The 13761-nt window shown below is 38.7% G+C and overlaps 1 protein-coding gene across 2 annotated transcripts in view; it reads left to right on the forward strand.

The window, feature by feature from the left end:
* Positions 1–12463, forward strand: part of LOC102432442 (DBIRD complex subunit ZNF326) — a 51161-nt gene extending 38698 nt beyond the window's left edge. The window contains exon 4 of one of the 2 annotated variants that reach the window (XM_023757633.1): positions 11280–12463. In XM_023757633.1, the coding sequence (XP_023613401.1) occupies positions 11280–11455 (176 nt within the window). In that variant the 3' untranslated portion in view covers positions 11456–12463. Of the gene's footprint in view, positions 1–11276 lie in introns of both variants that reach the window. The other variant, XM_023757634.1, reaches the window with a different exon arrangement.
* The last annotated feature ends 1298 nt before the right edge of the window (positions 12464–13761 follow it).

The following is a 13761-nucleotide window of genomic DNA, read 5'->3' on the forward strand; positions in this document are numbered from 1 at the left end:
TCCCCCCAACTAGCTCCGCCATGACCGGCTCCCCCGCTCTGATCAGCAGCAGGGCTGGCCGGCCAACCACCCATGGCCCCTTCCCCAGGCCGCTGGCCCCCAATTGGCCCCCTCACCCCATTTGGGGGCGGGGCCCGCTGGCCAATTGCCCACAGCTCCCCATGGCTGTCCCCGCCCCCAATCAGCCCCTCACCCCAATCGGGAGTGGGGCCCACTGGCCAATTGCCATGGCCCCTCCCCACGGCTGGTCAGCCCTGATCAGGCCTGATTGGGGCGGGCTGGCCAGCCAACCTCCTGCTGTCTCCTCCTCCCGACAGGCCTAGCCCCGATCCATCCTGATTGGGGCCGGGCTGGCCAGACCCCACCCATGCATGAATTTGTGCACTGGGCCTCTAGTGTTAAAATAAAAAGCTTTGAAAATATTTTGATGATAGCGCATATAAAAATTTCACTGATATAAAATGTGCTGATTTTAAAAGCTATTTCTTATGTTTTTAGGGTGAGAATCCTTTTAAAATTCAAGATCAGTCTCAAGATCAGCAAATAGAAGGAGATGAAGAGGAGGAAGAAAAGATTGGTGAACATATTGAAGAGGAGGAAGAAGAGGAAGAAGAGGAGGAAGTGGGGGAAGTGGAGGGAGTAGGGGAAGTGGAGGGAGTAGAGGAAGTAGAGGGTGTAGAGGAAGCAGAGCGTGTAGGGGAAGCAGAGGAAGTGGTGGGGGTAGAGGAAGCAGGAGAAGGTGAAGGAATAGAGGGAGTGGGGGACATAGAGGGGACGGGGGAAGGAACGGGAGTCGGGGAAGGAACGGGAGTGGGGGAAGGAGAGGAAGAAGCAGCAAAGGAAGAGCATGTAAGCCTTCCTGCTGACCAACCAGAAGAAAATTAAATATAAGGTATTAGATATAAAAGAAGCTTTAAATTTCTGTCCTAATGTGGAAAAGGGTAAGAATTTTAATAGTTTAAAATAAGAGAGTTAACACCCATGTTGCATGCATTCCACACATTAAATTTTTATTTTATATAATTTTTAAATGTTTGGCATTCGTTTAAATAAAATGAAGGTATTAGTTTAGTTTTTATAGTTACCCAACTTAGATTCAATAAATTGTTTGTATAATTTGTAAGCTTAATTTTTATTACTTTATTGGTGTTAGGATAACAGATATGTATTGTTAGTATATCTATTCTAATCATTTGAACTTAAATGCTGCTCTTGGGAGTATATATTCAAGTGTGCATTAATGTTTTGAATACTTACCCTGGAAGAGATTATTGGGCAAGTATTTTGTGCTCTGTGTATTTTTTTACTGCATTGAACATTGAATAGTAATTTGCGTTAAGATACGCTTCAAGGCTTTTTGTGACCATGTTTCCCTTTGTAGTAATAAAATGTTTTTTACAAAAACTCTACCTGGATTAGCAATTTTACATGAAACAGTTCAGCAATTAGATGAATATTTAAAATCAGGATTTGCCTAATGCATGAGTTCAGCTCACAGGTATTTTAAGATGATTGAGAAGACTTGAATTATAGAAAAAATTTACCTCAATCATATTTTAAAATGTATTACTAAATATTTTCTAATATTTCAAGTAGAGGTCAGTCTATAACTTACCTATTTATACTTGCTTTAATTAATTTCATTTCTTGGTGCCTGTGTCAAATCTTGAAATCTTTTTGAAAATACATTTGCATACAAGTAATATTTTATAATTGTGTTAGTTATTTTGTAATGTCAGTATTTGGTTGAAGAACCAAGAAGCAAACTATCAGTTTTTAAAGAAAAGAATTAATTCTTTTGAATATTTCTCTCCTCTTTTTACTTTTTGTAAGCCATATGCTTATATACTCTAATAATAAAAGGGTAATATGCTAATTAGACCGGACAGCCGAATGACCTTCCAGATGACTTCTGGACGAAGCCAGGGCTGTGAGGGCCGAGCCCCTTGCATGAATTTCGTGCATCAGGCCTCTAGTATACTCTAAAAGAGAAGATGAGATTGATAGGTGATCTGTTTTCAAGTGACCATTTATATCACTGAAAAACAGTGCTCTCTCTTTGGATCTTTACTCTGGCATCTTCTGAGAGGGGCTCTCTTTCAAGGAAATTAGTTTCTCAAAATTTGAGGCACCGAATGGATCAAGACATGGGTGGATTAACTAATTTCAAGGCATTAAATGGATAATTGGGCATTTGTAGAATTTCACAGATAATTTCTCTCTTTGCATACAGTTAAAGCTTTTAAATAGATTTAAAAAGTTTTTTATAAGTTTTTATTGATTTGAGAAAGGGAGATACAGAATCATTAATGTGAAGCATCGATTGGCTGCCTCATGCATGCCCCCTATTGGGGATGGAGCCCGCAACCAGGGCATCTCCGTCTTATTTGTATTAACTGCCTGTCCCCTTAAACATACGAATTTACATCTTGCGTCAGGAGACAGTGGTTTCTAGTTTCCAGGGTTTGACTATAACATGACTATATATATATCTATAATCACATTATTATAAAATATACTTATTTATATTTTATATCTACTGTGATTTATAATAGTATAATATAATCACTTAAAAACCTCTAATCCTTTTTAATAATGAGGTAGAATAACTGAAAATATCTACAGAAATGTGTATACCAAAGCCATGGACATACAGAAAAAACTACAAAGGCACATGATGTAGTGCATGTTCAAATGTATTTGAGAATTCTGTTTTTATTGACAAGATTATTGTTATTGTAGAGGTTATCTCGTTATTATCAGACTTACATTATTTAACATTTGCTTTGCTTACCAGATTTTTATTTTGAATATGGACTTTTTATGGATATGTGAAATTTACCCCTTTAACCATTTTTTGAGTGCACATTCAGAGGCCTTAATGACAAAACTTTTGATTACAGTTTGATATTCATCGTAGTTCTGCTGATGGACATAAGATGGCATGTAGTCATGCTGACAGTGCTTTGGTCCATGTGGCAGTTACAGTTCATGTCATAAATCTGCAGTTTGTCTTTGAGAGTTACAGCCCTGTAGCTGGGTCTGTTAGTGGGTCTTTGTTTGGTGTGCAGTCAGGGAGCCTGCACGGCTGGAGGGCAGTCTTGGCAGTGGTGGATTCAGTCTGCGCTGCACTCTTTAAGGCCTTTCTGGAAAGTGTCATACTAGTCTCTCCAATTTCATTTCCCTTTCTTCTGGTTTTTCTGGTTTTTGTTTAAATTTTTTTCTAAAAAGGTTGTATATTAGTGGTCAGGTGAGGTAGTGTTGATGGTGACAGGAGATGGCCTCCTGATGACGGAGTGTGGAAGGGAACTACAGGGGCTTAATGAGGATTGTGGCGAGTTCTAGATCAGAAGGGCATACTGGATTCAAGCCATGAATCTAAAGTTCTGTTAAAATCACAGAAGACATACAATGAGAAAATTATAGCAATGAAGGCAAATTCTTAACCACAGTAGAAAGACAACAAGGGTGCTGTGAGGCATTTCTAGAAGATATAAACCAAGGAACCAGATCTTAGTCAAACAGAGAGGACCACAGGTGCAAGCAGCTGAAATTAAGGAATTTTTTCCATGTTAGAGGAGCAATGAGAGTGGTGGCTGCAGTTTGATAAGCCACATTTTAAGGACTGAATAGTTATGTCAGTCCCTGGCTCGGAGTTGTTGGTCCATAGTATTCCTCTAAGCTAAAGCCATAACACAGCTTGTTGTTTGCCAAATAGAGTGAGACTCCTGATATAGTAGTTTCCCAAAGCATGTATGGGGGGCTATCGAAGTGTTGCAATGCCGCAGGTGTCTTGTGGGTACTATAAGGAGCTTCGATTCCTAATGCTTGGAAAGCAGGCAAAGAAAAACCTGGTGGCTGTCTAGTTCCCATTTTTCATACTGACTGCTCTTCCTTCTTTCCTCATACACTTAAAATGATGGTCCTTGTGATCAAAATCTGCTAGTGAATTTCACTCAAGCTGAGAAAAACTTCAGGAAACAGTATTGAAAAATCTAGTAATTGGCTGACTACCATCTGCATACTTCCCACTGCCTGTTTTTGTACGGATTTTATATTTTTAAAGGGTTGTAAAAAACAAAGAATATGTGACAGATTCCTAATGTGCATGTCAAAGCCTAAGATACTAACTGGCCCTTTACAGAAAAAGTTTGCTGATCCCTAAGGTTCTCATTTACCAATAGAGACAGGCAACCCAGAAGCAACAAACATTAAGGAAAAGAGCCACATGAAAGATAGGCAGTGAACTTAAATAATTCCTGGGAAACGAGGCAGGAAAAAAAGAGAACTTTTCGAGTAAGGATAATTAGTATTATATGTAATAATAATTAGTCATAATTACAATAATTAGTTTTACATGTTATCCTCATATAGTATAAACCATATCTTCAAAGAGATTTTAGAGGTTACTGTGTTCATATCTTGGTAATAAAAAAAATAGTTGATAAAATAAAAATACTTTAGGCCAATTGTTGAATAAAACATGTCCAAAAACAAAATTACTGACTTAGCATTTTGAGCTGAGGGATACTTTCAGAATCTTAAAAGAATATAAGGCCAAACAGAAAGTATGAGAAAATTTAAAAGACAGAAGATCCAGGTAAATGCCATCCATTTAAAATGAAACTTCAGTTTAGGAACCACATGTATAGCGAATTCACCATTGACGACCTACATATGTCAGGTGCATGGTGCTCAATAATGTTTTTGAGGAATGAGTGAATGTATTGTTTGTGTATATATGAGTTCCAGAAGATGAGAACACACAAAAAAGTGAAGAAGATAAATTAAGTAATAGGGACAAAATTATTCTGATGAAAGACTGACATCATATTAAAAGGCTTGAGTACTGAGGAAAAATAAAAAAGGAGACATACACTTAAAGATAAATTCTGACGAAGTTTCTGTAAACCCAGGATAAAAAGAAAAATCTTAAAATGTCTAAAAAGCAATGTGCTTATAAGGGGAAGAGTGACAATGATCTTAGACTTGTCATCGGTACATTGGGATGCTAGAAGATACTATTTTTAAAGTTATGAGCGAAAATAGTTTTGAATTTGGAATTATGTTGAGTCAAACTATAATTTTAAGAGTGAGGGCACAAAATAAAGGCATTTTAGCAATTCAGACACATGGAGGACTCAGAAATTAACTCAAAACTACATAATATGACACCAAACTATGTAATGAAAATGTGAACAAGAAGAAAGGCACACATTTGCAATCAGAGCTCAGTATTTGAACATACCTCTTTCAGAAATTATCAGATGAAGAGTTCAAAATTGAGGACACTGGTTTTGAATCATACAATTAACAAATTTTAATAGAGTATTTATTTCTTTTCAGATATGAAAATGACCATGATGTAAACCACAGAAATACAGGCTGCATCCTGTTACCAATAAGCTAGAAATTAACAAGTGGATAGCAATACACCAATAAAACTCTAATCAGTATATAAAAGAAAACATGTTCTTAGAATGCTTGTGTTTAAACAAAATAAAAATTTATGAAATTTTGAGAGAACTATTTTAATTAAGTTGTTCCAGGTTATACAGAAACCTGAAATACCTCTCACTTTGGTCTCTGAGGCTAGCATACCCCTTATTTTAAAATATTGTCCATCAAAGGTAACTACAGACATATCTCAGGAACAAATGTAAATCATTGAAAGAACATTAGCAAACAATCCAAAAGAATTGTCACGACAAAGTAGGGTTTGCTCAAAGAACACAATTAATGTAACTCAGTACACTTGGAAATCTATTACTATAACTTTTTACATTAGAAAAACATCATGTGATAATCTTGATAGATGCTGGAAAAACATTTTCTAAAATTTAACATTTCAGATTTCAATTTTGTCAGGCTAGGAATAGAAACTTGGCTAAGGATATCTACCAAAAATGTTCAGTAAATGTCCACATTCAAGTCAGAGCAAGCCTTTTGGCTATACAACAGTCACTTAACCCAAAGAAATAGAAATATTAGGGAGATACAACACAGCCATTATTTTAGGCAGTATGATTGTGGAGGCAGTACATTCGAGAGAATCAATTGGAAAACTATTAGCTCTGATAAGAGGTATTTTTGTTTAAGAATTTAACATACAAGTTTTCAGCTTTCTATAGACCGGTATCAGACAATTAGAAATGTGATTTAAAAATTCCCATTTGCAATAAAAATCTATATGCTCTCAGCAATTCTTAGACACTTCCCGCCTGCCCCCACATTTTACTATCTTTGGGTTGGAATGTATTTTACAATTGATGGCACCTTACCATTGCTGTTGGCCACGGGGTATTTGTTGCGTGAAGAACTATATGCTCTCTTAAGAGTGAGTGGGGAAAGCACAAATCCCTATGGAAAAAAAACCCCTACATTTTAATGAAGGTTATAAAACGCCTGAATAAATAGCTAAAATATCCTGTGTTCCTGTTTATAAAAACTGTTTTGTCCAGACATCAATTACCTTAAAATGAATTTATAAATTCCAATTCCAATGGGATTTTGTTACTTAGAATTAATGTTGGCTGTGAGAGCAAGTTAAAACTAACAGTAGCTTACATAAGATTGAAGTGTCTCATAAAAATTCAGGAGGGCAATCTAGGGTTGGTGGTGCCCTTCTAGGTATCAGAAACAGATGCTCCTGGCTTCCAAACCTTTGATCTCCAGTGAGCCTGTTTCTTCTGGTCAATGGACAGGAAGAGAATAACGGTCACACACCTTAACTTTGAGAACAGTTGTCCGAAATTGTACCTACGTATCTATGTTAATCCCATTGCTTAAAACATGAACACTTCTGTTCTGCCAAGAAGGCTGGGATTTGTATTTATTCTCTGCCCGTGTTTCCAGCTAAAAAGCAGGGGTCCTTTGGGCGCCAGATCTGTCAGGGCCAGCCTGACAGGGTTGAACCGGGCTGAGGCAGGGAGGTGGGAATTGAGAAAAGAAAGAAAGACAGGAAAGCGGGATCGGGAGGACCCCAGTTCTCTTGATGAACTGAAGCAACTTTATTAGCCGCACAATACTATTTATACACAACACACTGAATAGGAGGTCTGTCCAGAGGAATGTATTCTTTGTTCCTCTTAATCTCTAAGGGAGAGACACAGCAGAAGGACAAGTTCTCAGTACAGCATATCTCAGTAAAAAGTTACAGACTTCTTGGTAAGCTATGAAAGGCTGATCTCATTCTACAAATATTGCTCTTATTCTACTGATAAACGCCATCCAAACAAGTCTGGGAAAACTGTGTGGGTAAGAATCCCAGCCTTGCTAGCCCCTACAGGTGCAAGGACCTTGCCAGCTTACATCTGGCCCCCAACACTCAACCTGTGGGTCGAGACCCCTTTGGCGGTCGAACGACCCTTTCACAGGGGTCGCCTAAGACCATCCTGTATATCATATTTACGATTCATAACAGTAGCAAAATTACAGTTATGAAGTAGCAACGAAAATAATTTTATGGTTGGGGGTCACAACATGAGGAACTGTTTTAAAGGGCCAGAAGGTTGAGAACCACTGGATTAAAGGAAAGGGGGAAATGGATATTAGGGTACTATTAGCCACATATGCCATTCAAGTGACTCAGAAATTCATATGCAAAGTAACCAAGAAAAACTAAAAAGAACAATGAGGAAAATTTGACTATGTTTCTTACTAGAAATACTGTATCAAAAAATCAATGAAACAAAGGAAATGAATAATAATATGTAGATATATGGTATATGATAAAGATACAGTTTTAAATGATGGGTAAAGAAGTAGCCTGTGAATGAATTGGAGACAGAATAGCCACACTGGGGGTACCTGCCCATGTCACACTATACACAAAGATACATTTCAAGTGGATTAAAGAGAACGGTTAAAAAGACCAAAGTACATAAGTGCTAAAATGTAGGAAAATCATAATGTTGGGGTGCAGGTTTTCCTAAGCAAGATATAAACCCAAGGCGTGGCTCAGTGGTGGAACATCAACCTATGAACCAGGAGGTCACAGTTTGATTCCCGGTCAGGGCACATGCCCGGGTTATGGGCTCGGTTCCTGGTAGGGGGCGCACAGGAGGCAGGGGATCAGTGATTCTCTCTCATCATTGCTGTTTATATCTCCCTCTCCCTCTCTGAAGTCAATAAAAATGTATTTTTAAAAAGATATAAACCCCCAAAATGAGACCTAAGGAAAAATAGCGACACATTTGGAACATAAAACGACTGCAGGGTGAAAGACCCTGAGCAAAGTTGAGAGGGGAGGAGACATTTGCAGTACGTATATATGACACAAAAGATTAAGTTAATAAAGAACTTCAGCATATCAATTATTACATTGATAAATATTCAGAGATTTATAATAGCCACTGTTGGTGAGGAAAATAGGCCCTCTACCAGATGGTGAATGGCTGAACAAATGGTTTCATCTTATTTGGAGGGCAATTTGGAAGTAAGTAGCAAAATTTAAAATGCACATACTATCTGATCTCTCCTATAAACAACTATTCATTTGCCTGAAATCACAAATGCCTGAAATACACATGAATGCAAAGATACTTCATTTCATCTAATCTAAAATGTATTGAGACTAATGCTTTTTTACTATTACCAGAAGTCAAAAAACGATTTTTACGCAACGAATACCCCGTGGCCAACAGCAATGGTAAGGTGCCATCAATTGTAAGATGCTTTCCAACCCAAAGGTAGTAAAATGTGGGGGCAGGCGTGAAGTGTCTACGAATTGCTGAGACAGGGTGCATCTATAAGAATGGTCTTCCCAGCATTATTTGTAATAATGAGAAATTGGAATCAGCCTAAATATTCAGCCATAAGGGGAATAAATTATGTATAGTCATAACAATTGAATACTCTAGCCCAGTGATGGTGAACCTTTTGAGCTCGGCGTGTCAGCATTTTGAAAAACCCTAACTTAACTCTGGTGCCGTGTCACATATAGAAATTTTTTGATATTTGCAACCACAGTAAAAGACTTATATTTTTGATATTTATTTTATATATTTAAATTCCATTTAACAAAGAAAAATCAACCAAAAAAATGAGTTCGCATGTCACCTCTGACATGTGTGTCAAAGGTTCGCCATCACTGCTGTAGCTATTAGGGAGAATGAGAGATCTTTATGCTTTGACATGAAAATATCCTAAGATATATTGTGAAAAGGAAAAAGGCTACTTACAGTAGAATGTACGTTTTAAAGTTTTACTTAGGAAAATTATATATGTATATGTAACTAAATAAATTCCAAACTATTTGTATAGAAATGCATACGATAAATGCAGAGTAGCTTTACAGTTATGAATATGCAAAACACTATTCTTGTAGTATTATTGTATTATTTGTTTGTATTACAATTGTAAACCTACTTTGCCCACCCCATATACTTATGTTTATTAGTATATATAAAAAGCTAAGCGGTTGGTAGGTATGATGTGCACTGACCACCAGGGGGCAGATGCTCAATGCAGGAGCTGCTGAGTGACAGCAACTTTGCAGAGTGCCCTCTTGCACTCCGGGAACCCTCGGGGGATGTCGGACTGCCAGTTTTGGCCCTATCCCCGCAGGCCAGGCTGAGGGACCCCACCTGCTGGAGGGACCCTGTTCACTCCGCAGATTCCCTTTGAGCCCTGGTGCCATCCAGGTGTGGCCGGTCAGGGAGGGACCGCGGGAGGTTGGCTCCAGGGTGTGTCCAGCCCATCTTGCCCAGTCCTGCTTTGCCAGCCACTTTCTAATTCCTTTCAATATGCACGAATCCATGCACCAGGCCACTAGTACAAAATAAAAAGTCTGAAAGACAGTGTTTACAAGTGAGGAGGGAAATAGCCTTGGGAAAATGGTGACTTTTTAATCTTTCTGATTTTTGTCTTTAAACAATAAGGATATAATCATACATCATGCTTATAAATATTTTAAAAGGATCTGGAAAATATAGGATAAGGAATGAAATTAAAAACACCTAGAATCCCACCACCAGATACTAGCACTGCTAACAGTTACTGTGGATTTCCTCCCAGACCACATTTCTTTGCAGCCAGGTGGGTGCTGGCACTGATCCTTGAGTAGGAGAAACAGCAGTGGAGCCAGTTTTGGTGAAGGTGGTGCATCTCTCGGCATGTGGAAATGGTATTGCCTGTGGGACAGTGAGATGGTGATAGCCAGTCAGGAAAGGGACACGTGGGCATGGAGCTCAGGGGAGCTGACGATCAACTCACAGTATTAATGCTTTCTCTTTCAAGTGATGAATTTGAATATTCGTGTGTCTGACACAAATAAAAATGTAATTCCTTGTGGCAGCAGATCTTGCTGCCCTGCTGTTCCCTATCCCTATCCCAGATGTAGCATTTTCTAGTTTTGTCCCTCTTGGGAAAAACGTTTAAATGAAGAAAAGCCTGTTTTTTCATCTACAAAATGAAGATCATGTTACTGTCCTTGCACACTGCTACAAAAATTAAATGAGTCTGTGTAAACGCCTAGCACTGTCCTGAATGCTTACTTGGCTCTCAGAATTTGTTTTAGTTTTCCTACTGTTACCTGAATATCACAGCTAATTTATTTATTTTTGATTAGCAATAAAAGAGAAAAGGATGTATTGTCTTGGGAAGTCCTTATGTGAAATTAACACAGAAAATTTAGGTTTTTTTTTCCAAATTCATTTTAACCTATTTTTGATCTTTCATAACTTGTTTTGTAGATTACCTTACAGCTACTCATTGCTCTATAAAGTTTTCCCAGGACTTTGGTCAAAATGAACAAAATCACGACTTGATAATCATAAGGAAATAAATAAAAAATGTCTCACCTCACAGAACCAATTATAGTTATTCCCAATAACTTTTTCCTTTGGCGTTGGCGATCCTCAACTGACGAGGATATTAATAACCTGCTCATCTTGGAGCTCCAAGCTCAGCCTCGACAAAGAGTTACAGAACTCACAGAACTCCCCTCAACTGGGATTTGAATTGCTTGTCAGCACTGAGGTCACTGTCACTGTTAAATGACAGATGTTTTCTTGAAAATCCCCTGCATCTCTTCCTGTGATAGAAAGTTCAGCGCTAGCAACAGCAGGGTGGTGTTCTTTAATAACTGTTAACTTTATTCTTTAGAGAGTTTGTAAAGATGTCCTATTGCTCCGGGAGGACTCCCTCGACACCCACGCCTGCATTATCCTTTTGCATAATGCCTACAATTTAGAGCCACCAGGCTCCCTGTTGCATAGCTCCTGTATGCTTGGTTCAGTATAACCAAAACACTCATAAATCTCCCTTTCTTCCAGTAGCTTTCTGCAGCAGCTGGGGTATGACAGCCTTGTCCCTGATCTGTAATTCCAGACAACTCCAGGGTGAACTGGCAGACCAATCCAAAGCTACTACGTCAGATAAAGTGATGCTGTTTGCACAACTCAGTGTCCTCAAGAGATATTCATGTAATACCCCCGATTTGTATTCTGCATGAAACTCCTTTTACAAGACATAAACTTCCCATAGGGAGCAAATGTAGCCAGCTAAAAGATGCTGAACATATGACTGTGTAATGTAATTTTAAACTCAGAAGGAATTGGCTAGGCCTTTTCCATCTTAGAAGCCGAAAGCTATAAAAGAACCCACGATTTCTTTTTTAAGTATAACATTCTTAATTTTGGGATTCTAATCGAGCCATGTTCTAATTCTAATCAAGCAATGCTAGTCATATGACAGATTAATATAAATATTTGAATTGTATATATCATGAGATTTGAGTACTCAGATTTATCACAAAAAACTAATTGATTTATTATTTGTACCTAATTGACTTACATTTGAAGCAGCTAATTAAATGATTTCTGTTGTCACATTAATTGCATTAGAGAAACTTTGACTAAATGATGTATTTGTGTTTTATTTGCATGGTACTTGCTAATTCTCTCATTCTCAATCAGGGATTCTCCATCTTGGCCTGTTAATATTTGGGTTGGAGACTTGGTTGTGGGGGCCTCTTCTGTGCCTTAGAGGATGTTCGGCAACATCTGAGTTCTCTACGTAATAGATTCCAGTGGCACACGCCGTCATGACAGTCATTGACGGATGTCCCCTGGGAGGCAAAATTCTGCCCAACTGAGAATCATCAGTCTAGATCAAAGTAGTTGGGTGTGGGGTTTGAACTCTAAATGTTTCGTTTGGAGATATTGGGATTTTTTTTTTTTAAAGCCACCTTAGATTCAGCAATTCTAGGAAGCATTCCTGGGTTTCCTTGACCCTCTCTTCCTCTACACACAGATAAGCCATGCTCTTTCTCTCTTCACTCTGTGCTCTGGGCCTCGCTTTCCAGAAGGGATATTGTTTTCTTTGTTCCTGTCTCCAGCCAGCACAGTGCATGGCACAAGGAAGAGGCTCAAAAAAATGAGCTGGCTGGAAGAATGACTGTTACCCGTTATTTTTCTCTGGGAAGTATATGTCTCTAAATACAGAACTTTGTTTAAAAAAACAGATGTGTCCAGCTACTTTATTTTGCTTTGTGTCATCTGTTTAATTTTTATAAGCTTGTGAGACTTCATTTTCATGATGCATTATTTATCCACCTAATATATGTTGAGTGCTTACTGTGTGCCAGACACCCATGCGAGGAGGGGAAGATGCAGTTATGAACAAAAGGGGCACAATTCTTGTCCCTAGGAGTCTTACAGATTATTGAAAAGCAGTTACAATTCAGGAATGACCTACTTACGTCTGTCGGACAACACTGGTTTCCAAACAAATAAAAAATACAGATGGCCAAGAAGCCAGATCTAGAGACACGGCACATAACAAACATGTCGTACGGACCTCAGGGAGACCCTTCTGCTCCGGAGATCCTAAATGCCCCCAGCTCTTCCCACACCCCGGAACAGCGGAGGAGGAAGTGTGGCCAGAGGTGGTGGGATTATTGCTGGAAGTAACAGGAGGCAGTGCTTCATTCTAACCTGGTCTCTTCCCAACATGCGCCTGCCAGGAGCCTGGAGAGGCAGCCTTCCAAGAATGGGATTTTGAGTAAGAAAAACGAAAGTGCTGAACAGCTTTCTTTCTCTGGTTACAAATGTTTCCCTACATTTCATTAGGATTAATCACTTGTTTGTGGATACTGACTACATATAGTAACAAATGTAATTCCAGTTCTGCTCTCACCTGTACCTACCTGCTCACTAAGTTACTCTCTGGGGTTATTTTTTTAAAATATGTTTTTATTGATTTCAGAGAGAGGAAGGGAGAAGGGAGAAACATTGATGATGAGAAAAAAATCACTGATTGGCTGCTTCCTGCACGTTTCCTACTGGGGATTGAGCCTGCAACCCGGGCATGTGCCCTGACCAGGAATGGAACTGTGACCTCCTTGTTCATAGGTTGATAACCATTGGGCAACACTGGCCAGGCGGGAAATTTTTCTTTTAATTTATAACTGGGTCCTTGGCACTTAGAATGGTGGCAGCACTCAATAAATATGTATTGAGATAACTAATCAGCCAATCCATGTTGCCACAAATGCACAAGCATCTTCATGGGTGAGCAGAGATATGCAGCAAAATGGGAAAGAATAGGTCTTCCTTCTTTGTATTGTATTATATTGGGACTAGTGCCCCGTGCATGGATTCGTGCACATTGAAAGGAAATTAATTAGAAGAAATATTTTAATATTGCTATTTGCCCTTTCTCTATAATAGAAGTGTCAACCAAATCCATGATCGACATGACAGATGGAAATACATGCGTGTGATTGGCGCCAATGAGAACTTTATATGTATCGCACAT

Source organism: Myotis lucifugus, unplaced genomic scaffold (assembly GCF_000147115.1).
Source record: "Myotis lucifugus unplaced genomic scaffold, Myoluc2.0 scaffold_110, whole genome shotgun sequence".
NCBI classification, from domain to species: Eukaryota; Metazoa; Chordata; class Mammalia; order Chiroptera; family Vespertilionidae; genus Myotis; species Myotis lucifugus.